Source organism: Hyperolius riggenbachi, chromosome 1, assembly GCF_040937935.1.
Source record: "Hyperolius riggenbachi isolate aHypRig1 chromosome 1, aHypRig1.pri, whole genome shotgun sequence".
In the NCBI taxonomy this organism is placed as follows: domain Eukaryota; kingdom Metazoa; phylum Chordata; class Amphibia; order Anura; family Hyperoliidae; genus Hyperolius; species Hyperolius riggenbachi.
Window position 1 is genome coordinate 155,579,864 of NC_090646.1, and position 25,180 is coordinate 155,605,043.

Sequence of the window (25,180 nt, forward strand, 5' to 3'; positions counted from 1 at the left end):
ATCCACCCAAACCTCCCGGAATCATTGTGTGTGATTTATGTCTCACTGTTCTGCTTTAATCACTTAGTAATCACACTTCTTAAGTAGCACGCTACAATTCTGCAGAATGTTGTACTTAGTGAATAAGGTAGATGGAACTAATCATTTGGGAAACAACTTGCTAATTACATTCTATTAGATTTTAACAACAACCTCCGAAAAAAGCAGGAGTTTTGAAGCTTGAAACTTGTAATGTACATGTTATTATATGTTTCAAAGGGAGGAGGGGGGGGGGGGGGGGAAGAGAGAAGTTAAATAGGTTCACTAATTCTAATGATTAAAACTGAGTAGCTCCAATGCCAGATATGGAAATGTGTGGTCTTCTTCTGCTTGAGAGTCCTTCATAAAACTCAAGCCAAAAAGCACAGCCAGCATAACCAGGGTTTGACATAATGATATAGTACAGCTAAAAAGAGAAAGCTTAGAACCCAGAACAATCGCAAATACTTTCTGTTTTAATAAAGGCAAACTTTTGTTTTGCATATCAATTTATTAAGAGAGCTTTTGGTCCTTTGTAGCCCCTTACACACACCTAGGAATTCTGGTTCACCATGAGCTTGCTGGGTAATCTGTAACTCTGGTTGCTTCAAGCCCTAGCCCATAGAGCCACAACAATCCATGCCATGCACTGATGAGGATCAACCAATGCAACATTGCAAGGGTTAAATAACTAATTGAGGATGTTCCTAAAATGTTCATCCATTCTTATGGTGGCCATACATGGTGCAATTTTTTTCATACAATCTTACCATTTCTATGCAGTATAAGGGTAAATTAAGTGAATATACTGAAAGGATAATTTATATAGAAATGGTATTGTTATTGTTAAAATATTAAGTTTGTACACAAAAACCCCAGTAAACCTATCTATCTAACTAACTAGTAAATGTATACACAGGTAATATATACAAATTTACATTATACAACCAGGCAGGGTACAGAAGGAAGCAGACAAGAAGCAGAGTCAGGACAGAATGCCAGGTTTGGCCACAGGTCAGCAGGTACAGATACTGATCATGACACAGATATAGAGTTGTCCAAAGACTCAGGTTACACAGTACAAAGTTATAGCACTGATTACTTCTTACGGGGCTCTTAGAGAAGCCACACCTGCTGCATGATGAAGCCAGAGAGCCATCAACAGGGCAGCCAGAATCACTATAGAGCCACTTGCTGGTGGAAAGCGGAAGTCCAGGGCAGTCAAAGTCAATGCTGCCACTAGCAGGCAGAAAGTGGTAGTACATGGTTCCTAGCAGTGGGATTTATAAGGTGGCGCTGTCAGTAGCTCAACATTTAACTGCTCTAAGATGCTGACAGGGCAGAGCAGTGGCGAGAATGCTGCTCTCTTATAATTTTGACATAAAATAAAATGTATGGCTGGAGTGAAGCTTTAACTTTGATGTGGTAATTTTTATATATATTTTATAATTTTGTGTGCAGGAATTCTCCATGTTATAAATAGGTTTTTATACCTGTGTTAGATAAAAATCTGTAAGACATGTGAGTCCATAACATAACTTGGAAATCCTTCTTTGCTGCTGTAGGTATAGAATCTGAATGGAGAAAGACTCAGTGTATGCCGCGTGAAGTGTGTGTAGACGTTGGGAAAGAGTTTGGTGCAGCAACAAACACCTTCTTTAAGCCACCATGTGTGTCACTGTACAGGTGCGGAGGATGCTGCAACAGCGAAGGACTGCACTGCATGAACACAAGCTCTTCATATGTCAGCAAAACGGTAAGTCTTAATCACACTCAGATTTTTTTTTCTAATACCCAAGAAGCCCACAGCAAGCAAGAAAATACTCAAAACACCCAAAACAACTTTTCAACTGCTAGATTGTGAAAATGTGTTTTGTACATGGCATGAAAAATTTCCTCCTAGGGAAAAGCTCAGGACAAAAGTTAACTGAAGAAGGGTCCATGTGTTTTGTGCCAAAGTTAACAGCACCACACATAGAGGTTGATTCACAATGCTTTTCTCTTGAATTACTTCACCTTACTTATTTTCCACCTCAGCTATAAGTAGAGCTACCATATTTTTCGGCATATAAGACACATTTTTTCTCCTGCAAAAATGGGGAAAAAAGTCACTATGTCTTATATGCCAAATACAGGGTGTCCCAGATTTACGAATGCCCACCGATATGAACCATTGACCTGCCACGATGTTGGGGACTTCCTATATTGTCTCCTCTCCTCCCCTGTGTTCTCTGCTCCCCCATGTATAATCATAAGCAGCATGGCTCACCTCATCCATCAGTACCTGTGGCGATCAGAGAGCAGCTGCCGCTGCCTACATCTAATCAGGGAAAGCGAAGGAGGACATGGGGGAAACCTGGGACAGAAGGACAAACATGTGGGATAGAAGGGCATGCGTGGGGGACAGAAGGACACACATGGGGACACATAGGGGAGAGAAGGGACACATGGGGAAGAGATGGGGCCACATTGGGGAAAAAAAGGACACATGAGGGACATAGGAGGGCACATGGTGGACACAGGAGGGCACATGAGATACAAGGGGACACAGTAATTGGGGGGAGAACATCTACAAGATGCTCCTGGACCGTGGACGCACCAGGTTTAGTATATTTTTTTTCCTTGTTTTTTTGCCCTCTAAAACTAGGTGCGTCTTATAGTCCACTTAAAAACATTCAACTATCTCAGCTCCTTGTCCTGACAGATAGTATTAGTGACTCCATGTGTTACCTCTCCTTATAACACTGAGCTGAGATTGTGAGGAGATCAGTGAATGTTTTTAAGCGCTGATTGCTTTTCTGTTATTGGTCAGTCTTGAGATCTGGTGAGCGATTGCTTAACATGTTAATAGTTGATCAAATATAAGTCGTTCTGTGTGGAGGATGTGGCTAATCTTGTCAGATTTTTGTCAGAAACATCTAACCTGTATGCTTGTTCAGCATCTATGGCTAAAAGTATTAGAAGCAGAAAATCAGCAAGGCTGCCAGGCAACTGGTTTCGGTTAAATGGAAATAAATGTGGCATCCTCCATATCCCTCTCACTTCAGGTACCATTTAAATCATAAGTTAAGGCAGATAATGTGAGATAAATTGTGAGTAAAAAAGTGAGGTAAGATAATAAAATAAGTTTGTGACTCAACCCCATAGTTTCAACAAGCTCTAGATGAAGGATTTCCCCTACATTTATATAAAATCCAGCACGAGATGATTCCTGTGTCGCTTGCTTTTGACTGACTTCTATAAATTATATATGTAGAATGTTGGAAAAACATGGAATGAGGACCTTTGTTGCCGGGGCAACAAAGGGGGCACAAACACTAAAGAGTGCCAGACGTTCTTACACTTCCCCCCAAAAAAGCAGGGCTGTGGAGTCGGAGTCGAGGAGTCGGAGCAATTTTGGGTACCTGGAGTCGGTGGTTCCAATAAACTGAGGAGTCGGAGTCAGATGATTTTTGAACCAAATCCATAACCTTTGTAAAAATTGGACTAAGGCGTTGGAGTCAAGAGGTCGGAGTTGGAGCAATTTTGGCTAACTGGAGTTGAAGTCGGTGGTTTCATACACTGAGGAGTCGGAGTTGGATAATTTTTGTACCGACTCCACAGCCCTGGAAAAAAGTTTAGTTACATTTCCCATTTCAGGGAGCAACATACACAGTGATGCAGCTATATAGTACATTATCGCTAGATGTTTATATAGTGAGGGCCACATCTGAAGCTTTCTAACACATTTCTATTAAATTAGAAATAAAGCAGTATAGCCATATACACTGTATAGCTTTGAACCTAAATGCTCTGCTCAGCCTGAAAGGCCTAGTTGTTGTTGGTTTCCAGTGACATGCATCAGTATCAGCCCTGGCAGTCATTTGTGGGCTCACAGAGATCAAAGCAAACGGCACTCTGTATGCCCATCACTCTCCTGAGAAAATTAGAGGCTGAATCTAGTAAATGTCAGGCTATTCCGTCTCATGGCGTGTACTTTCACCCAGTTTTATGCTCACTTTTATAGAAAACAGAAGCTCTGCTAACATTACAAGTGATTAAAGCAGATCTGCCACAAAGCTGTAAAGATAAACTGAGCATATAATGAAAAGATGTCAAAATAATTAGCTGTTCCAGAGATATAGACTTCCTTTTTACCAACCAGCAGAAAAGCTGAAACACAAAGAATTCCACTTGTGTTTCCAAAGCCAAAAACACTTCTATTGTGCAGCTGCTGGAGGTGATTGCACTACACTGTGCACTTCTTGCTGAGCCTTCTAGTCCCTCAGCAGCTGCAGAGGTCCTTAGCAATTCTAATTCCAGGGGTCCAGCAAGGTGTACACCTAAAGAGGGCACCTGCTATGATGGACACAAGGAAATGCCAATAGTAGAATATTGGTAATCATGGGGGGGGGGGGGGGTTCTTAGTGTTTCCTATATACTTTACAAAAGCACTCTCTGGAATGGATCTAAGATGTCAGCCAGCCTTCGTACGTGCTTGCGTGCTATTTTGGTAGATGGATTAAGCAACTGCAATAAGTGTCTTTGAAAATTAAGAAAACCTTGGAAATCCCCCCAAGGAGATAAACAAGTCCAAAACTACTCAGATTTATCAGATTTCAGCTACCTACTGTATTATAATCGAATCGGATGAAAATAGGTGGCGCCAAGTGCATGTCCAATTGACTATGTGACCAACTTTGAGCCGAAATTGGTTGCATGAATTGGTCGGACATGCTGCAAGATTTAGGGCCGACTTGCTCGATTGGGTGCACAGCAGTAATGGCAAGCGATATCAGGACGAGCGACGAAACCCCCAGTGCTGTCCCCCTAATGTGTAATATGCCTGCCCAGTGCACTATACATTACCTATCCGTTTCTGCCACTGGCTCCAGGCTCAGTTCTTGGTCCATACATGCACCCCACGTGGTTGCCGGAGTAACTTGTGACGCCACACGCTGGCAACCATGTGGGGTGCTTATATGGACAAAGGATGGAGTTAGCGGCGGACAGGGCCGGCGAGGCGGCATATACGCCATCACAAGGTCCACTCCAGATTGATTTCAGCCGACGGATCTCTCTCTAATCAGATTCTATTAGAGAGAGATTTGTCTCTTGATGCATGGCTAGATGCATGGCTAACTCAAGTGACAACAGTAAAGGAGAAAAGCAAGTCTTATATGTATGTATTTTAAATTGTACAGTTTTTTGCAAAAGTGGTCTATTAAAGGGACCCCAAGCAGTGCCATAAAAAGGAAATCTGGATTTGACTTACCTGGGGCTTCCTCCAGCCCCCACTCCCCTAGCCCTCGATGTCCCCTGGCATCATATTTGTCCCTTTCGTGGTCCTGCTGGCGGCTCCGGGAATCCAGCGACTTTGGCTGAAGTAGAAAGGAAAGAAAGTTCCGCTGCACCAATGGCTGGGTGAAAAAAGATTCTCCGTTTATTATTACATCAGTAGGTACAAAAGGTTAAAAAGGATCACGCGTATCGGAGCTCATGGCTCCTTAATCAAGCTATGATTAAGGAGCCATGAGCTCCGATACGCGTGAGCCTTTTTAACCTTTTGTACCCACTGATGCAATAATAAACGGAGAATCTTTTTTCACCCAGCCATTGGTGCAGCGGAACTTTCTTTCCTTTCTACTGGTTGCTGAGCCTACAGGTTCCTGACTCCCCTTGGCTCATTGTGTGTGGATGTTGCGGGTCCTTTCCTGTTTTGCGACTTTGGCTGAAGTCGTACGTGCACTGTTCTCTAAAGGCTGAACCACGCATGTGCAGCACACTTATGGCAACCGGCGTGCACGTATCGGAGCCACCAGCAGGACCATGGAAGGGACGAAGACGATGCCTAGGGACATCGAGGGCTACGGGGTCCTGGGGAAGCCCCAGGTAAATCCAGATTTCCTTTTTATGGCACTGCTCAGGGTCCCTTTAATATCATTCAGCTTCCATACAGACAAATCTTCAACTACTGAACTTGTTATATTTTCCCTGGACTCTGTTCCATGCACTCAGATATGTTTTTTTCTCAGCTACAAAGTTTTATGACCCCAATTAGTTATCAGTGAGTGTTAAGCTACAGCTGGAATCTGTTCCCTGCACTCAAATATGTTTTTTTCTCGGCCACAAAGTTTTCTGACCCCAATTAGTTATCAAGTGAGCATTACGCTACAGCACAACTGCAACCTTAGAAGCTCTCACACAGAGCCCTGGTGTCCTGACCCTCACAGTAAAAATCAAAAAGGAAAACAGCATATTTCTAAGTAGTACTGGGACTGTACATACTCAGGTACCCTTTAAAGTGATGTTTATGTTTATTCAAGTTCATTTATTATTTTTACAAAAAATGCCATATAGAAGCCTACAGCCTAAACGTAGCTAAATCAGGTTGGTCAGAAGTTCAGTTTAGTCAACTTTATAAATCAGATGTTCACAATAGCTTGCTTAGCAATAAACTAATAAAGGCTATGCCTTAAATTCTTCAATGTCTGTAAAATAAACTATAATATAATAAGTCCTGTAATGAAGCCATTTGAGTTTCAATGCTTAATTCACTCCTCCTATTCTGAGTAAATTGTTGTTGGGTTTCTTCCTGTGGGTGGGCTGCTTATTCCTTTACAACATCAGTGATATTTCCTTCATAATGCATCCTCTGGGTGTATTTTCCTGTTGACATCATCAGTGAAAGCTGAATGATGTCAGCACATCTGTAGGGAGTTACTGACCATTTCTATAATTGCACCAGTTGGTATCACAATAAAGTTTTTCCCAGAACTGAATCACTTATCTGTATATTCTTACAAAACACTTTTGGTAAGGGAGCACTCTGTATGGGCCTAACACATGCTCCTCTTCACTGCCATGATCAGTTAGGACTATTATGTGGCAAGTGGAGTAGTAAATTGTGAGAAAATCACTTTGGTAAGCTAATCTAGGTCCATGCTGTGGTAATCTTTGTAAACACATTCCTAATACTCACTTGCAAAGTTTTTAAACCTGGAACTATAAACAGTACTTTACCACACCCCCTTACCCTGTATAGTAGCATGTTTCCCTTTGATTTGATTTCTGTACGCTGGACTGTTTGCACATGCTCAGTAATGACTTGGAAGCATACTTTTCATTGCCTGTATGCTCTACTGTATGCGACCGTAATGGGGCATTAAGGTGCGTTGCCACTTTTTGGGGGTGTTGCGTTTTAATTTGCGTTGCGACTTTAACGTCGCATCAAAACGCAACGTCCTACTGTGAAAGAGGCCTTAGACTACATTTCCATTGCCTCACATACAAAATTTGCATTCTATGTTACAGTCCATTGAAAATCATTGGGCTGTTTCCACCTAATGCATCAGATGACATTATTTATAATTCATACAGCTTTTCACTGTTTTTGCTATTTTAAATAAGAGTAATTATGCTCACCATCCATCCAATGTCTGTTCTTACATCTTCCTATCATTAAACTATTTTCCTGTTCTTTCTCTCTTAAGAACTCCTTTGTGGCTGCTAGTTAAACACTTGATCAGTTACAAGGTCTTTCTTTTTAACTTCAAAGCTCTTCATTTAGCTGCTTTCCCTTCCATATCATCCTTTATCTGGCCACTGATTTGTAGAGCGCTCCCCCATACTGTGCACAATCATTTGTTCTCTACTCCCCTCACTCCCAATAGTAGGACCAGGTGATTTCTGTACACTGGAATTCCAATCTTCCTGCAGAATTGCACGCATCTACCTTAATTTTAATATTCTTATTTGGAGTGTTTGGAAAATGCAAGACATGGTAGAATCTTGCACGAAAACATTATGCATGTGGATATGAGGAACGCTAATGCTGCTTAGTACACAATTCATGTTTGACATGATGAATTTACTAAGTGAAAGCTAATAGAGTCAGCATTAAAGAAAGACAGTAGCAGTGGAAAAATGTAATAAATTGCAAAGCGAGAAGTTAATAAATAGAAGATAGATCAAGAAATAATTCATACTCACTATGTAATTTGATCATTTTGTTTGAGCCTACAGGTCAGCATGGTTAATGGCACCAACTGCAATTAACATCTTATGCTCTACTCAGGTTGTTAAGTCTGTGTCTAAAGGACCATACTCGATTTTTCTGATGACCGGTGATTTTTTGAGCAAAGAGCAATCGTTTCACAATTTCGCGATGTGGGTACATATGCACCAATTGGAGTTATATTCCCTTTAACTGCTTGCCGACTGCGTCCCGTCGATGGATGTGGCCGCAGCCCCAGGACCGCCTAACTCCGATCAGCGTAAGGTTCTTGGGGACTGTTTAGGAGGCGATATCTCCGCTTGGTAGGCGATCGCCACTAGCAGACAGTTAGACGGCGAAGCCGCCATCTAATTACCCGTACAGCACTGCAATCTAAGGCAGCGATGTGCTGGGGACAGCCGTGTCACACTCCAGGGGATCAGTGGTGATCGGCTGTCATAGGCTGAAGCCTATGACAGCCGATCACAGTGATTGGCTGGCAGGTTTAGAAAAAAATAAGGACATTTATTATAAAAATAAACATATAAATATTTGCAAAAAAAACCCCAAACACTGGGGGAGCGATCAGACCCCACCAACAGAGAGCTCTGTTGGTGGGGAGAAAAGGAAGGGAGGTAATAAATTGTGTGCTGCATTGTGCTGCCCTGCAGCAAGACCTTAAAGCTGCAGTGGCCCATTTTAAGTAAAATGGCCTGGTCTTTAGGGGGGTTTAAAACTGCGGTCCTCAAGAGGTTAAACAAGCACCACTGTCATATCATAAATGTCATATGTCATATCATAAATCATCCATGAAATGACAGTCCAGTATAATTGTTTTCAAAAATTACAAAAAGTTTATTCATAGCCAACAGAAGTATTCAAACCATAAAAGCGATTAAATACAGTACAAGGACCAAAGACCCATACCAACCAGAACAACGGGCAAATACAATGTATTTGGCAAAGAACAACCCCTTCAGCTAATAAAGCCCATACAGGAGTATGACCCGGGTCATATGGTGAGTATACAGGGATACAATCTTATATAATGCAATAATATTAATAGTCAATGAAGTATAGGTACATAGTATATAAAACTACATGTGCAAAACAAACATGAGATAAGGTTACATAATTTAGTGAACAAGTTTGAGCCCCAATGCAATGGCAGTGCAATCCTAATAAAGTGATATTACCTGCAGACACCATACAAACCCAGTAGGTAATTGGAGCTGGATAGGGGAGTCTATGCGAATGTATAGCCCTTACCTGATGTTGGTACAGGCACACGATTACAAGAATAACGTTTGGCAGTGTGCGGCGGCAAACAACCATCACTGCAGATCCGACATTTAAGATCCCCGACGACTCTGTGTAAAATACCATGGTCGCTTGACTTCAGCAGGAAGGAAGATGGATCGGAAATGCTCGTCGTTGGGGGACACTGCTGGGATCCATCTTCTTGGGTCATCAGCTGAGTATTCAGCGTTAAAGAGACTCTGAAGTATTTTCTTACCTTGTATTGTCATAAAATCCTCTTCAGCATTAATTTCAAAGTGGAATCGTTGCATCCCCGCGGCAGATGAGCGATCTATTACAGAGAAATAGCCCTGCAAAGATCCAGGGCTAGCAGGGCTCTACTTCCTTGAAGAGGCAGAGCTGCCTTCTCCGTAGTCAATCTCTGCCGATCACCGCCTCTCCACACCCCTCAGTCTTCTTTCACTGAGAGGGGCGGGGAGGAGGCGGAGATCTGCGGTGATTGATTGCGGAGAGGCAGAGCTACAGCACAAAGCTCTGCCTCCCCAGGGCAGCAGAATATGTGACCTGCAAAGTTGTGGAACTTTGCAGGTCTATTTCTCAGTAATAAATCACTCATCTGCCACAAGGATGCAGCGATTCCACTTGGAAATGAATGCTAAAGAAGAATTTATGACAATATAAGGTAAAAAAAGAGACTTCAGAGTCTATTTAAGAATAGATCTATTAATAGATGTTTTAAAGTGGTTGTTATAGATTGTCCAGCAAGAGCATGATGAAACAGAACTCCTTGGAGTGTGTAAGTGGCTAAAAAGGACCAAAAAGCCCTGTTAATTTAAGATCCTTCTGAGAGTTAATAAAAGATGGTGAAGCCATAGGTTTAAATCCTATTATTCTACAACAAAGTTGTGATCTTTTTCTGCATGTGGGTATCCGGTGTTGCCGAATCCTAGCTCCTGCTTGGGGTTAATCTTTAATAAGATTGTTTTCCAGACTATAAAACTATTTTCAGACAAATAAATTCCATGCTGTCTTATTCAACATACTGAAACAATCACAGACGATGTACTTAAATAATGTATTTTAGCAGCATTCATGTCACCACATATGTAGAACCGCATTTTTCTATTATGAAGTGATAATGCAAACAGAATAACACATCTGGGCTCATTCACCTCTATCTAGTGTGATATTGTGGTATAACGTATTCATGTTTTAGGAATCTTTGGCTTTCGTCTGTCATAGGCAATTAGAACGCCATTCTCAATTCCAATTGAATTTTATTTTTAAACGTGTGATTTTCACCATGTGTTTGATTTGAAATGTTGTTAAAAAATGAAGATCCGCATAGCTACAAATAAATAATGGCTGTATTGAATTTTTGCTTTGTTTCAAAATGTAAAAGTCAGCCTTTCTTTGCCTTTGAATTGAGAGAAATCAGACATTGTCATCTGAAAGTAGTTAAAGTAGAACTCTGGGCAGCAATCCAAAAGCATATACAGATAGTTCAAAGTCCCTTCTTCAATAGTGTTAGCATTAAAATGTATTATTAGCTTAGGATGTACTTTAGAATTCCTTGTAAAATATGAGTCACATGATCATTGGCTGCTGCTTTTTGAATAGAAGCAGTAAGGTCTAAGGGCGATTACGCCAACACAGTAACGGTCACATAGTACATCAGGTGATACCTAGGTCATTGATACCTAGATCAGAATCGTTTATTCTGCCAGTTGGGTTTGGTACAATACATAGCTCAAGTAGAAAATAAAAATGGATAGATAGGTGCACAAGTAAGCTGTTTACAGAAGCAAAGAACAGCAATATACATCATACAGAACAGTTCAAAATTGTGGCACAAAAAAGTCAGCTCAGCTCATGGGGGGGGGGGGGGGGGTACTGATGGGAGTATGTGAAGGGAGTTCAGGAAGCTGACAATTCAGTCTTTTCCTGAACAAGCAGAGCTACAGCCCTCTTATTCACACTAAATGATAAGGCTTATTACACTCTGATGTAGCTCAACTAACACACACAGCTCAGTGCGGTGGATTTCTACAGCATTTATATGTGGATTGAAAACGTTTTATTGTGTGCTATGTAAGAGTTCAGGTCCACTTTAAGCAGTGGTTTGGTACTAGAACTACATATTCATAATATTTCTTAATGAAAATTATCAAGATAATAAATGATAAAAAATAATGTATTGTAAGTTCATTTATACTTTTATACCCTACTCTTCAGATGCTTTCAGAGGCAGTTAATCAGCTCTTCTGAGACACTAATTACCTCACCTGTGAATGTTTGTGGTTTTCTGCAAAACATGCACTGTTGGTGGTACTTGAGGACAGCGTTGAAAAGCCCTGTACTAAATAACTGTAGTTTTTCTCCCATGTACCATCCTCTACTGGCAAAGGGAATAGGTAAGTGCTCAACCCCATGACTGCTAGGCACACCAGTGGAGCACTGGAAATTTTGCTGAAAGCTAAGAATAGATAATAAGTTATCTTAAGATTGGAGATGTATAGAGAAAGTGAACCTAAAGTGGCCAAACTATTAATCAGACAGGACGGAAAATATAAGTACATTCGGGGGAGGCAGGAACGGTAGTTAACTGATGGGTCATAGCATTGCACAGCATTGAACAGTGCATTGCTGTGGCTCGATTGATTTTTCAATAGATTCTCTGCTGGAATTGATTCTGATCAGAAAGGGATCAATCAATTTGCCCCATTGCTTGATAATCTATAAGTGTATAGCCAGTTTTGTCAATGCACTTATCCTTCTCATCCCTTAGTTGTTGGATACCATTTGCTACAAAGAAATAGTATCATGGTGAACTTCACACACCATGAGTAGATGCAACTATCTTGCCATAAAGCAGGTAAAACATAGGAACGATTAATTGTAGCTAACTAAACAAGAGGTCCTTTAGGAGAAACAGTGACAACTTTGCATTCCACAAAGGTCAATTGTCTAATAATAGCATTGCTCTCTGAATTACACAGTATAATGAACGTTTATAAATTATAGGTGCTTTAAACAAAGAGAGTAGCATTACAGTATCTTGTAAAAGTGTCTCAGCTCCACTTTGTAATGTTTATAGCAAAAGTGCAGCTAGTGTCAGATTTAGAAGGTTAAATAAATGTTCCCAAATAAATACGAGAGATTGTAACCGTAGGCTCATAGATAAAAATAACACCACCAAGTTTATATTTTATTCTGAACTTTATCTCAACAGTGCCTGAAGTTATTCTGTTTTTGGGAAAATGATGTTACAGCACTTGGAAGTGAAATGCACAGAGCATATCAGTAGCTTTTATTCACGTGTCCAAAAGTAGAAACCGTGCCTATAACCACCAGTTACAGTATATTCCAACTGGCATTCTTCTAGGGCAGGCTAAGGAACCTGATGATGAGTAGTTGTTAGCAACCTGGTTCTGCTTACAGACAAACTGATACATGATAACTATTAGGTTTATTTCGGTTGGAACAGTAGTTTTTGCTTGGCTGCTATAATAGCTGAACAACGAGGGCATTTGCCTTGGGCCCATCATAACTGGAAGCCCATCACAGGAGCCTGGAGTGAAGATTATAAAAAGAAAGTTATATCTCGGCCCCAGTGAATGAGAAAGCCAGAGAAGGTGTATTTCTATTTAAAATAAATATATTTGTGAAATCAATTGATGCCTTTTCCAAAAATTAAATATCAAGGTTTAATGAGACAGAGAGAGATTGCCTCCTGTACAGGAGGAATTCATGCAGTGTTTTCAATATGTATACATTTATTAGGAGCAGGTGCTTGGGTCAAGATGAAGATAGAAATATGCAGATTGTTAAGGTAGTATCTCAAAGTAAATTAATAATTCAGATAAAGGGCCGGTTTACACTTGTTTTAAAAATGTATCCTTGAGATACGTTTTTAAAGCTTTGCAGAAACGCAGAAAGCGGATCCTATGTTAAAAATAGGACCTGCTTCCACTCGTGCAGAAACACGGATCGCACACGGATACATTTGGTATGGTTCGAAAGCTTCACGGAGAGTCTGGATTTGACACTTTTTCCCGTACTGGACTGGAAAATGTGTCCGATGCAAGCCTATGAGAACAGACACTGTCCGCGTCACCCATTTTCATCGTATCCATGCCGCCGCCGTGATGTAATACTCACGTGTTCTGCTGCCAATCAGTCCATTTTGAACAGCCCAGTGGTCGGGGATTCTCCATTGAGCTGCAGCAGACCAATGGGAATCCTCAGCAACAGGGTGAATTTTCATTGGTTCATGTTGGACCAATGAGCATTCTCCCTGTTGCTAGGGTGACTTGGCCTGTTGCAGCCTATGGAGAGTCATGCTTCTGCTGGCCCCCGGGCTGCTGAAGGGATCGAGCGCAGGATAAGCAGCAGCTGTGAGACAGGTGAGCGACGATGCGTACGGGCCAACGTATCGACGCTGCAGAAATGTAACGGATGCGGAACGGGTGTATTTGCGCAAAGCGGATGCAGAATGGATGGAACACATCCGCTTCGCGGATACACATTACATTTCCGTTCTGCATCCGCACAAGTGTGGACCAAGCCAAAGGAAGTTTCCAACCCTACTTAAAATATATGAGGAAGTGCTGACAAGTATTGTACCTTACCAAGAAAAAAATGGAGCTAGGAAGCTGTAAGTGCCACACTATTCTACATATTCCTGCAGGATGTCAATGCACTTGCAACATCTGTCCTGCAGCTTTCTACGTCTCTGCAAATAGAATTTTGGTGTAACTGATCATTTTCAGCATTAGTTAACTCCCAAATACTCCCAAAGTGTTGTCCCTTTAGGTATTTTTTGAGATTAGGGAACAGATGGTAGTCAGAAAGAGCCAGGTTGCGTGAATAGGGTGGATGGGGCATCAATGAAAAGATTAAGGAGGTAATTTTTGCTATATTGTCACCTGCGGCATGTGACGAGACAATGTCATGCAGCAGGATGACACCTTTTGTTGTTATGTCTTCGGATTCTCTCCATGACTAATACCGGACCACACGCAACTGGCTTCACCTTTGGCGATCTTTCCTCAATGTTTTTCCTTGAGTTTTTGCCTCAGCTTTGTCAATAAAGAACAGTAATATGTTGCATTGATGGTTGAACCCTTTGGGAGGTAGACCACAAGCAGAACTCCGGTTCCAAGAAACAGTTGCCATTTGCTTCTGCACTGACCTCTGCACACATAAATTCTTTGGCCTGGGGAACCACTGTGCCTCCATTCCTTACACTGTTTCTTTGTCTCAGGATCATAAAAGTAGATCCATGTCTCATCCCCAGTTACCTGTTTGTCCAGGAATTTTTTTGAAAAAAGGTCCAAAGCAGCCACAGATGTCTCCACACATCTCCTCTTTCGTTCAGTTGTCAAAAGTTTTTGGATCCACTTGCTGCAAGCTTTCTCATTTCCAAGTCGTTGTGGATAATGGGACTACCTCTCTCACATGATATTGCCAGAAATGTAGAAATAATTTTGGCTGATATTCTGTGGTCCTCCATGATCATGTCATAGATGGCTTTCATATTTGCAGGCACAGAGACAGGCCTCCCACTGGGTTTCTCACTTTTAATCCCGAAATGGCCATGTGTCAACCCAACGTTTAACTGTTGCATATGAAAGTGTGTGATATTTCATCATGGATCTGATTTGTAACTTTCCCTTGGAGAAACAGGAACTTGATTATGGTATTTGTGTGGTACAGCTAAGAAATAAAACATTAGGAGCAGAGACATAAGTCTAATATTGTTTCCAGTACAGGAAGAGTTTAGAAACTCCAGTTGTTATCTATGCAAAAGAGTCATTGAGCTCCACGACTTTCAAAGTCGCAGAGAGCTCTGTCTTCTGAAGCTTGTTATCTCAAGTGTCTGGCACTGTATTGTTTTTTTTTCTGCAAAGGATAGTTCAAAAGTTCACTTGCCTGTTCTGTAAAATCATTTGGGATGCTGAGTAGTGTGTAAACTGCAAATATTATTGAATGATGCAATGTTGTAAAAAAAACTATATAACTGAAAATAAAAATATGAGAATATTTTCTTTGCTACTAGTGTTCTAGTAATTATCCGTACAACACAACCAATTCATTATATCATAATTTTTTTTCGCTTCAGTGTCTCTTAATGCCACATCACCGGAAACAAAGGCCAGAAAGTGCCCCAGGTACTGTATATGAGCCAATCGCATACATTTGAAATCGGCGGCAGTAGACTTGGGCGCAGGATACAGCCGGCATATGGCTGATCCTGCTTCTGCAGAAGTCTGGGCCGTATTAATTACTATTCCCCCTCCAGGCCGCCATGGATAGTGGGGGAATGATATAATTCGGCTTCCAGCGAGGAGGCCGAATTATTATGTTTTTTTAAAGAGAGTCTGTACTCTAAAATTTTTACAATAAAAAGCATACCATTCTATTCATTATGTTCTCCTGGGTCCCTCTGTTCTGTTTCTGCCACTCCCGAAACAGGAAACAGGAACTTGATTATGGTATTTGCTCTTCCATATTGAACTTCTTTGCAGATGCTGTGATGTTTACTTTCAACTGAAAAAAAAAAAAGATAAGTGGAAATCATAGGTAGTAGATTTTTGCATCATTCGAGCTCAATTTATTCTGGGTAAGGCTTAATACATGTTAGCACCCCCTCGCAGCATCTAAAGTATGTAAAAAAGTGCATAAGATAGCATAGATAAAAGTCCAGGCATGTAAGGAAACCTCTGTGTATCTGGACGGAGTCCTCATCCTGTTATTTCATTTATAATAATGCATCCACATACCTACATTGATCAATCATCAATCTGGTCACATGATCGCAACTTCTTTGTGCATTGGCTAAGAGGTGGTGCTGTGTTTACTTTCTCAGCATGCTCCCCTTGCATCTGCTTCAGGCTGGGAATGGGGCTGAGCTTTTTGGCTTCCCCACACTACCGGTAGCTACACATAATCTTTGCATGGAATTGGTAAGTTTACCTTTTAAAAAAAAAAGTTTACAATTTCACATTCTCAGCTTAATGTAGCATTGCAGCCTTAGTCAAAAACCAGAACCCTAAAATGATATGATTTTTACATAATCCAATCTAATGAAAGTATAATGGCATAAAAGTGGCCAAATAAACTAACCAATTGCAATAGGTCATTCTATGAAGATGTGCTTACCATGGGAAACCACATTAATGGTCCACTGCCACATATACAGATGCGCTGGAAAAACTTTATTGGCATTGAAAGTCATATCTACTGTGCTGAGAGTATCTTGATATCACTAAAGCTTCAAATACACATGTGTGGGGACACCACTAGGCGCATGATGGAGCGGAAGGGGTAAGGAGAGGAAAAATAGCCCCAGCCTACGTAATCAGAGTGTGAATGAAACCTATGTAAAGTGCTATGTTCATATTCCTGGCATCCATTCCTTCATATGAAAAAACGAGAAACTGAAGCTGTAAAGCAGCAAGCACTCCTCGAGACAAAGCTTCCTCCAGACGGTTTTACGCTTCTTTACAGTGTGTAATCAATCAACTTCATTGGGTTTTACTCTGTATCCTCTATGCACTGATGAAAGATAAAATCTGATTGATTGCTCCATGTTACTACACTATGCTTATTATTTGTTCTTTTTTATGCTTCTTAACCGCTTATTACATGCCTCTCTGTGACTTCACACGATGTTGAACACTGCCCCCAGTGGCTAAAGTGGCACAAATGTACCATTACAACATAGGGCATTAATCAGTTTTATTGACAGTTCTCTGAAACCATTCTTACACAGATGACTTGAAAAAGGCTGTAGTGGGAGCTGGAGAATTCACAGCGCTGGCTCTTTGAGTAGTGCATATCCAGCTTTAAAGTGTTTTCATACAATGGAAACGTGTGTGTTGTGACTGGTGGAGACACTTGGTTTCCAAGGAATGAGTGACATGTTGTGAAGCAGATACAAGCGCAAGCAACAGTAAAAGATCCGCTTTGTTTCCATAACGTTGTCAATATCTTGCCTTCTTCTTTTGTACAGTGAAAAACAATTCCTGGTGTATGTGGTTTTAATCTTCCTTGCTTATGATCCGTGTCAAATTTAAAAGCTCGTAACAGGCTTACCACATTGGACACAGCTGCTTACAGAAAGGTCTCTGTGCCAACAATCAGAAGAAGTTTGAGCAGCAAGAATTACACAAAGTCTCCGGCAGCTGCATGTGAAGCTTAATGCTGCTGAACCAACACATGCAAATTACTTGTTGAAAAGATCAAGTGTTGCAGAAGGTGCTGGACGAAGGCTTTTCCTTCTGTACTTGGCACAAACTGCATTTGTATTATTTCTTTAGGTGACAGTTTAACCCACTTGAGTCTAGGTAGATGCAGGTAGATTGAATCGTGCTCTAGTATCTGTGCAGTCTTGTAGATGCACAGTTTTGGCATTTCTGTTTCAAAATGTTTATTTGAAGTTTTACATTAAACATCTGAACATATTACAGTGCAGACCAGTGTTTCTCAACATTTCGTGTGTATGTACCCATTTTCAAAGCCTGTGCTGGCCAAGTACACCTTGATATGATAAAGATTATTTCAAGTACCCCTTGACACAGATACACTTAGTAGTACATGATAATCGTTTCTAAACAGTTTCCCGCATTTGCTATTGTTTTTAATTGGCTGAAATACTAGTTTGGCTGTTGTTTATATAGGATTTATTATTTTCAGAAACTATACATTTATTTAACATAATTAAATACATCACGCTCAAGTACCTCCTAGACCAGGCATGGGCAAACTTGGCCCTCCAGCTGTTAAGGAACTACAAGTCCCACAATGCATTGCAGGAGTCTTACAGCCACAGTCATGACTCATAAAGGCAAATGCATTGTGGGACTTGTAGTTCCTTAACAGCTGGAGGGCCAAGTTTGCCCATGCCTGCCCTTGACCCATCAGAAGTACCCCCTTGGGTCCGTGTACCACATGTTGAAAACCTAGGGTGTAGACTGTATATCGCTGGGGAGCATCTCAGGATAAAACAATACAGCAAAGTCCCCGTTATCCGGAACTCTGGCAACTGGGAGTCTTAGCTAACCAGCATGCCTGAGGGGATAATGGGGACTGTGCTATGGGGGTATGCAGGGCACAAATCTTCTAACCTTGTAGCTCATAGCAGCTTTCTGGCATCCTCGTATGACTAAAAGCCGCTTTGACCTACAGGAAGTTTGGAAGACGGTGCTGGAGGTTCAGTAAGTATTTTGTATTTTTTGCGGGGGGGGGGGGGGGGGTTTGGCCAGTTGCCACCTCCCACCTCAACTCTGTACAAGATATCTTTGCCGCAATGCCCACATTTTAGAAGAACGCTTGTTTTGAACTTCTCAAATGAGACAAATTGGGTTTTCCAGGATCTGGCTATTGTTTGTCTTGCTGCTAAAAAATAAAAATGCAATAAAGTTATTTGATATTTGGTGAGAGAGCCCACCTTGAAGTGCAATAGTGCTGACCATGGATCCCTGGGGACTGTTTTGCCAGACAGTAAGTGGATTAATCTACACATCTGCGACCAGAATCTAGTTAGCATTGTACAGGACCAAAAGGTATGTAGCATAGTACCTTTAAAGAGACACTGAAGCGAAAAAAAACTATGATACAATGATTTGCCTGTATAGTACAGCTAAGAAATAAAACATTAGGAGCGGAGACATAAGTCTAATATTGTTTCCAGTACAGGAAGAGTTTAGAAACTCCAGTTGTTATCTATGCAAAAAAGCCTTCGAGCTCCACGACTTTCAAAGTTGCAGAGAACTCTCTTCTGAAGCTTGTTATCTCAAGTGTCTGGCACTGTATTGTTTTTTTTTTTTTTGCAAAGGATAGTTCAAAACTTCACTTGCCTGTTCTGTAAAATCATTTGGGGTGCTGAGTAATGTGTGAACTGCAAATATTATTGAATGGTGCAATGTTGTAAAATTGTTGCTACTAATGTTCTAGTAATTATCCGTACAACACAACCAATTCATTATATCATAACATTTTTTCGCTTCAGTGTCTCTTAATGCCACATCACCGGAAACAAAGGCCAGAAAGTGCCCCAGGTATACGGGCCAATCTGCCTGTTACCCAGTTCCACCTAAGGGTGGCCATACATGGTACAATTTTTCATTTTTTTCGATTAGATAATTTAGTTCGATTATTCCGTTACATCGAATATAAAGATTTTTCCAGCATGTCCGATCTTATTTTTCTCAAACAAACGGGATAATCGTTCGAATTTCTTGATTGAAAAAAAATATATTTTCAATTTTCATTCGATTCGATCATTTAGATCGAATAAATGGGATAATCGAACGTTTTTATTGTACCATGTATGGCCACCATAAGAAGCACTTTGCAGGCAGATTCAACAATAGCCAGATTCAGTGAGAGTTTGGGATTGTTTCCCAGGCCTCCTCTCATTCCTCTTTTAGTCTGCCTCCATTCAATTTGAACTCCCATCTGTTTACAAAACCACACAAATGTGTTCAACTCTGGTAAGGGTGACCGGATATTCCAACCAAGACAGGAAAAAAGAATGCAACCAGTGCCTCAACTATACATTGCAGATAATGTACCAGCAGTACTGGAGCAGACTTTTAAACATGCTTCTTTCTGGCAATAGCACTATACACATCTGATTTGCAGAAAATCTGTCGTGGGAAGGACCACGATACATTTCTACACCGGTCAAGACACTGAGCAAAATTAGCAAAGCATACAAGTTGGGAGGCATGACTACAGTGTCCCACAGTAAAAAGTCCATATTTCGGTCTAGTGTGAACCTAGCTTAAAGAGACACTGAAGCGAAAAAAAAATGATGATATTATGATTTGTATGTGTAGTACAGCTAAGAAATAAAACATTAAGATCAGATACATCAGTGTAATTGTTTCCAGTACAGGAAGAGTTGAGAAACTCCAGTTGTTATCTCTATGCAAACAAGCCATTAAGCTCTCCGACTAAGTTAGTCGTGGAGAGGGCTGTTATCTGACTTTTATTATCTCAACTGTTCCTGGACTATTTACTTTTCCTCTGCTAGAGGAGAGGTCATTACTTCACAGACTGCTCTGAAAGACTCATTTTGAATGCTGAGTGTTGTGTAATCCGCACATATTATAGAATGATGCAATGTTAGAAAAAACACTATATACCTGAAAATAAAAGTATGAGAATATTTTCTTTGCTGCTAATCTTCTAGTAATTATTCATAGTACACAACCAATTCACTATATCTTATTTTTTTTCCGCTTCAGTGTCTCTTTAAAGGACAACTGAAGTGAGAGGGATGCAGAAGTTGCCATATTGTCATGCATCAGTAGTGTCTAAATCACACACCTGTAACAAGTATGTAGCAAAAGAGGTCAACCTTAACCACTTGCCGACCGCACGCTTATACCGTGCGTCGGCAAAGTGGCAGCTGCAGGACCAGCGACGCAGTACTGCGTCGCCAGCTGCAGGCTGATTAATCAGGAAGCAGCCGCTCGTGCGAGCGGCTGCTTCCTGTCAAATCACGGCGGGGGGCTCCGTGAATAGCCTGCGGGCCGCCGATGGCGGCTCGCAAGCTAAATGTAAACACAAGCGGAAATAATCCGCTTTGTTTACATTTGTACGGCGCTGCTGCGCAGCAGCGCCGTAAGGCAGATCGGCGATCCCCGGCCAATCAGCGGCCGGGGATCGCCGCCATGTGACAGGGGACGTCCTGTCACTGGCTGCACAGGACGGATAGCGTCCTGTGCAGCCCAGATCTCCCGGGGGAGAAGGTAGGAGAGGGAGGGGGGAGAATGTCGCCGCGGAGGGGGGCTTTGAGGTGCCCCCCCCGCAAAATGCCTGCAAGTAGGAGCGATCAGACCCCCCCTGCACATCATCCCCATAGGGGGGAAAAAAGGGGGGCGATCTGATCGCTCTGTGTGGCCGCGGATCTGTGCTGGGGGCTGCAGAGCCCACCCAGCACAGATCCAAACAAACAGCGCTGGTCCTTAAGGGGGGGTAAAGGGTGGGTCCTCAAGTGGTTAAGTCAAGCATCTGGTCTGCATGCTTGTTCAGGGTCTATGACTAAAAGTATTAGAGACAGAGGATCAGCAGGACAGCCAGGCAATGTCCGTTTCCATTCCGCTGGGCTCAGCGGTCCAGAAAAATGTCTGCAGGAGGAAACTTGCGGTACGTTCAGCAGATCGTGTGGAAACGGACAGATGCGAACGGATCCATAGGTTAACATTGGATCCATTCGCATCCGTTCCCTTTCGACCTGGGAACGGACCGTTTTTTAACGCTAATGTGAACCAGGCCTAACGAAACTGAAGGTGAATGTTTTTGTCAGTTAATAGTTTTGTTTTTTTTTGTCCATTTCAATATCCAGTCCTGCAGAAGCCTGACTCACAGTTTGGTGGAGAAATGGAATGACTGGATGGCCTTCAAGGCGAGAATTTCTGTTGCTGATTCTCCTATTTCTCGTTTCTTTTCTTTTTTTCAAATTCTCCTTTTATGCCAGAGAAGGAAAATGAAGTCAAAGTGAATTAATGTACAATTTTATTGAGCAAAATCTTGCACTGCAGTCAGCATGCACACGTTTTCACTGTGTATATGTCTGTCAGTTTTAGAAATATAAACCTTGTTAGGAGATTTGCTTTGGTTACAGAGCAAACTCTGCTGTCAATCAGAAATCTAGGGTCAGCTACAAACCAAAGCATTTTGTGGCAACCGGTGGCAGCTGGCATCTAAGGAGAACATTTTTAAGGCTATTGTGAAAATAAATAAATAATAGTATTGTTCATACCCATAATACAGCATTTTTTAAGTGATGTTGTGTGGATGGAAATGTGGGAGATTTCTTAAAGCGTACCTGAACTGACATGTTGACATACTGAGATAAAAATTGGTATATGTAGCACTATTCTTTCTAAGAATTTGCCTCTCACTTTTTATAACTTTTTTCATTACAAGTGCTACCAAACCAGTGCTTTCTGAGGCAGTTTATTTGGAGTGAAAGGTAGCAGCAGCTCAATTGAATAATAAATAGAAGACAAAAATTTGTATCTGACTGAGAAAATAATCCTGATAGCAGGAGGTTAGAAAGTTCAAAATGGCATTACGTGTTTGTGTTGGGAGTTAAATAAACCAGATTTTACATCACACCGACATGGTTGCTATTTACACTTTAGACTTAAATAAATGAAAATAAAAATATTAGACTCCAGGAAGTTGTATTTAACATTGATCAAAAGTTATTAAAACCAGCTAACTGATTTAGTAGTTTTTATTAGTGCTGAAAAAGCAAGTTGTTGTTTTTTAAAATGGTTTAATACTGATAAATTCTAAAATAAAATCTTTCCTCATGTTCTCTTTTTGTAGCTATTTGAAATCACAGTCCCGCTACCCCAAGGACCAGTAAAACCAGTAACAATTAGCTTTGCAAACCATACATCTTGCCGCTGCATGTCTAAGTTGGATGTTTACAGACAAGTCCATTCAATTATTAGACGATCTTTGCCAGCAGCACAATTACAGTAAGTATCCAGTGTCCACCTATTCCATTATGCTGTGTGATCCTTAGGTGATGTTAGATTTTTTTTTATTTTTTTTTACAAAATATATTGACAATGAGGTACTGTAAAAGAAACAAAAACAAAAGAAAGTAAATGAGCTCTTTTGAATTATAGGTTGTTATCCTGTTTTTTTACTTTGGATAGGTGAAAATATTGGTTTTGATTAGGGTCAACCACAGATCTGAAACGGAATAGAGTTATGGATTGCTTTAAGGATGAAAGCTAGAGTTAGACATAGAAGAAATAATAGCTTATAATTTTGGGGATGAAGGTACAGCACAGGTTAAAGTTAAAGCGGTATAAAACCCTGACATAATATTCAATAAAAACATGTTTTCCTACTTTTTATAAGCCATACAGTTATCATATTTGCTTTTGTGAATAAGTAATAGTATTCATTTAGAAATTATATGTTCCCAAAGTACACTTTTTTTTGCTCTGAAAGCTGACTTTGCATTTTATTTATAACTGATTTATTCATGTTCTAACAAGCAGAAATGCTTTCTAAATTGTTTGACTTTGTTCAGGAGACCCGGCAGTGTCAGAGAAGTGTTTATTTCCTCACTTGATACAATTAAACACAAGATAACATTATCTCAAATTCAGATGCGCCCAGCATTGCTGGCTGGGAACTTCAAATTCCTGTGTGTAACCCTTTGAATGCTGTTCTAGTAAAAAAAATGCTGTTTGTATATAATATGCTTTAAATACTCTATTAGAGCAAAGAAGAAATGTTGAGTTTCATTCCGCTTTAAGTGATTGCTGGAAATCCAAATTACCCTTGCACGGGGTGTGCAGTATAGCATTAGTGCTTTAGCGGCCACCTGTTTCAATATAAGCTGTGTGCTCTAACATCTTGTCAGCAAACAGAAATGGAGTCTGAAGAAGGCTGCCATATTTATGGAGGCTGCCATATTTATTTCCTTTTAAACAATACCAGTTTCCTGGTGTAACGATTGGTGTAGCAACACAGGAATCTGGTTATTGTGTGATCTGCAGCATCACCAATAATCCAGACACTATACCTGATTATGTGGTGATCTGCAGAATCACCAATAATGTACCGTATTGTTCGGACTATAAGACGCACCAAGGTTTAAAGGACAAAAACCAGGAAAAAAATAATATGCTAAACCTGGTGCGTCTATAGTGCAGGGGCGTTTTGTAGACATTTCTTTTCCCCAAGCTGCCTCTGTCCAAGCTACAATAACCCCTGCTGTCCTCACTAGCTAGATTAAATACCCTATGCTAACCCCTGATGCCCCCACCAGTTACTACACTACATGGGTTTCACTACACTACATTAAACTAACCCCTGCTCCCCTCCCCCAGTAACGCAACAATTAACTAACTCCTGCTTCCCCCACAAGTAACACTACAATACATTAAACTAACTCTTGCTTCTCCCATCAGTAAAAACTAACTAAACACTATACATCTTAAGGTTGGATGATCTCACCTATCCAGATGTCCATGTGGGAATCGGTGCTCTCTGTGTCCTCCTTCTCCAGCCGGGGAGGTGATCCTGATGAATTGTTCTTCTGGGTGCAGGCCACTCCACGGCAGGGCAGAAGCAGTGTGATCTTCGCATCTTCTCCCTTAATCCCCGGTACTTGCTGTGAAGAGAAGCCTCAGCGCGATCCTGGCATCTTGTTCTTCTTTAACCCCCAGTACAGTACTAGCGGTGGTGGGGGCAGTCTCTGTGTGATTTCTACATCTTCTCCCCTAACCACCGGCACTTGTATCAGGCAGGCAGCCTAAGTGTGATCCCGGCATCTGGTCCCTTAACTGCCGTTACTTGCGGCGGTGGGGGCATCTTCAGCATGATCCAGCGATATGACCCTTAACTGCCGTTACTTGCGGCGGTGGGGGCATCTTCAGCATGATCCGGCGACATGTCCCATAACCCCCGGCACTTTCCACAGGCATCCTCAGCATGATCGCGGCATCTCCCCTTACTGGTACTGTGGTGGGCAGAACAGAGGGAATCCCAGCGCTAGCCGCAGCCACTGTCAGTCCCGATGCCGGTGTACTTCCTTTGTTTACCGGCGCCCCATCATGACGTAAGACGCAATTACCGGAAGTACACCGGCATCGGGACTGACAGTGGCTGCGGCTAGTGCTGGGATTCCCTCTGTTCTGCCCACCGCAGTACCAGTAAGGGGAGATGCCACGATCATGCTGAGGATGCCTGTGGAAAGTGCCGGGGGTTAAGGGACATGTCGCTGGATCACGCTGAAGATGCCCCCACCGCCGCAAGTAACGGGGGTTAAGGGACATGTCGCTGGATCATGCTGAAGATGCCCCCACCGCCGCAAGTAACGGCAGTTAAGGGACCAGATGCTGGGATCGCACTTAGACTGCCTGCCTGATACAAGTG

At 41.5% G+C, this 25,180-nt stretch overlaps 1 protein-coding gene across 1 annotated transcript in view; it reads left to right on the forward strand.

Annotated features, from left to right (window-relative positions):
* The window catches only part of VEGFC (vascular endothelial growth factor C), a 198,984-nt gene that overhangs the window by 143,481 nt on the left and 30,323 nt on the right, over positions 1-25,180 (forward strand). The window contains exons 3-4 of the mRNA XM_068278768.1: positions 1,584-1,774; positions 22,607-22,761. Coding sequence (XP_068134869.1) covers positions 1,584-1,774; positions 22,607-22,761 — 346 coding nt within the window. The remainder of the gene's footprint in view (positions 1-1,583; positions 1,775-22,606; positions 22,762-25,180) is intronic.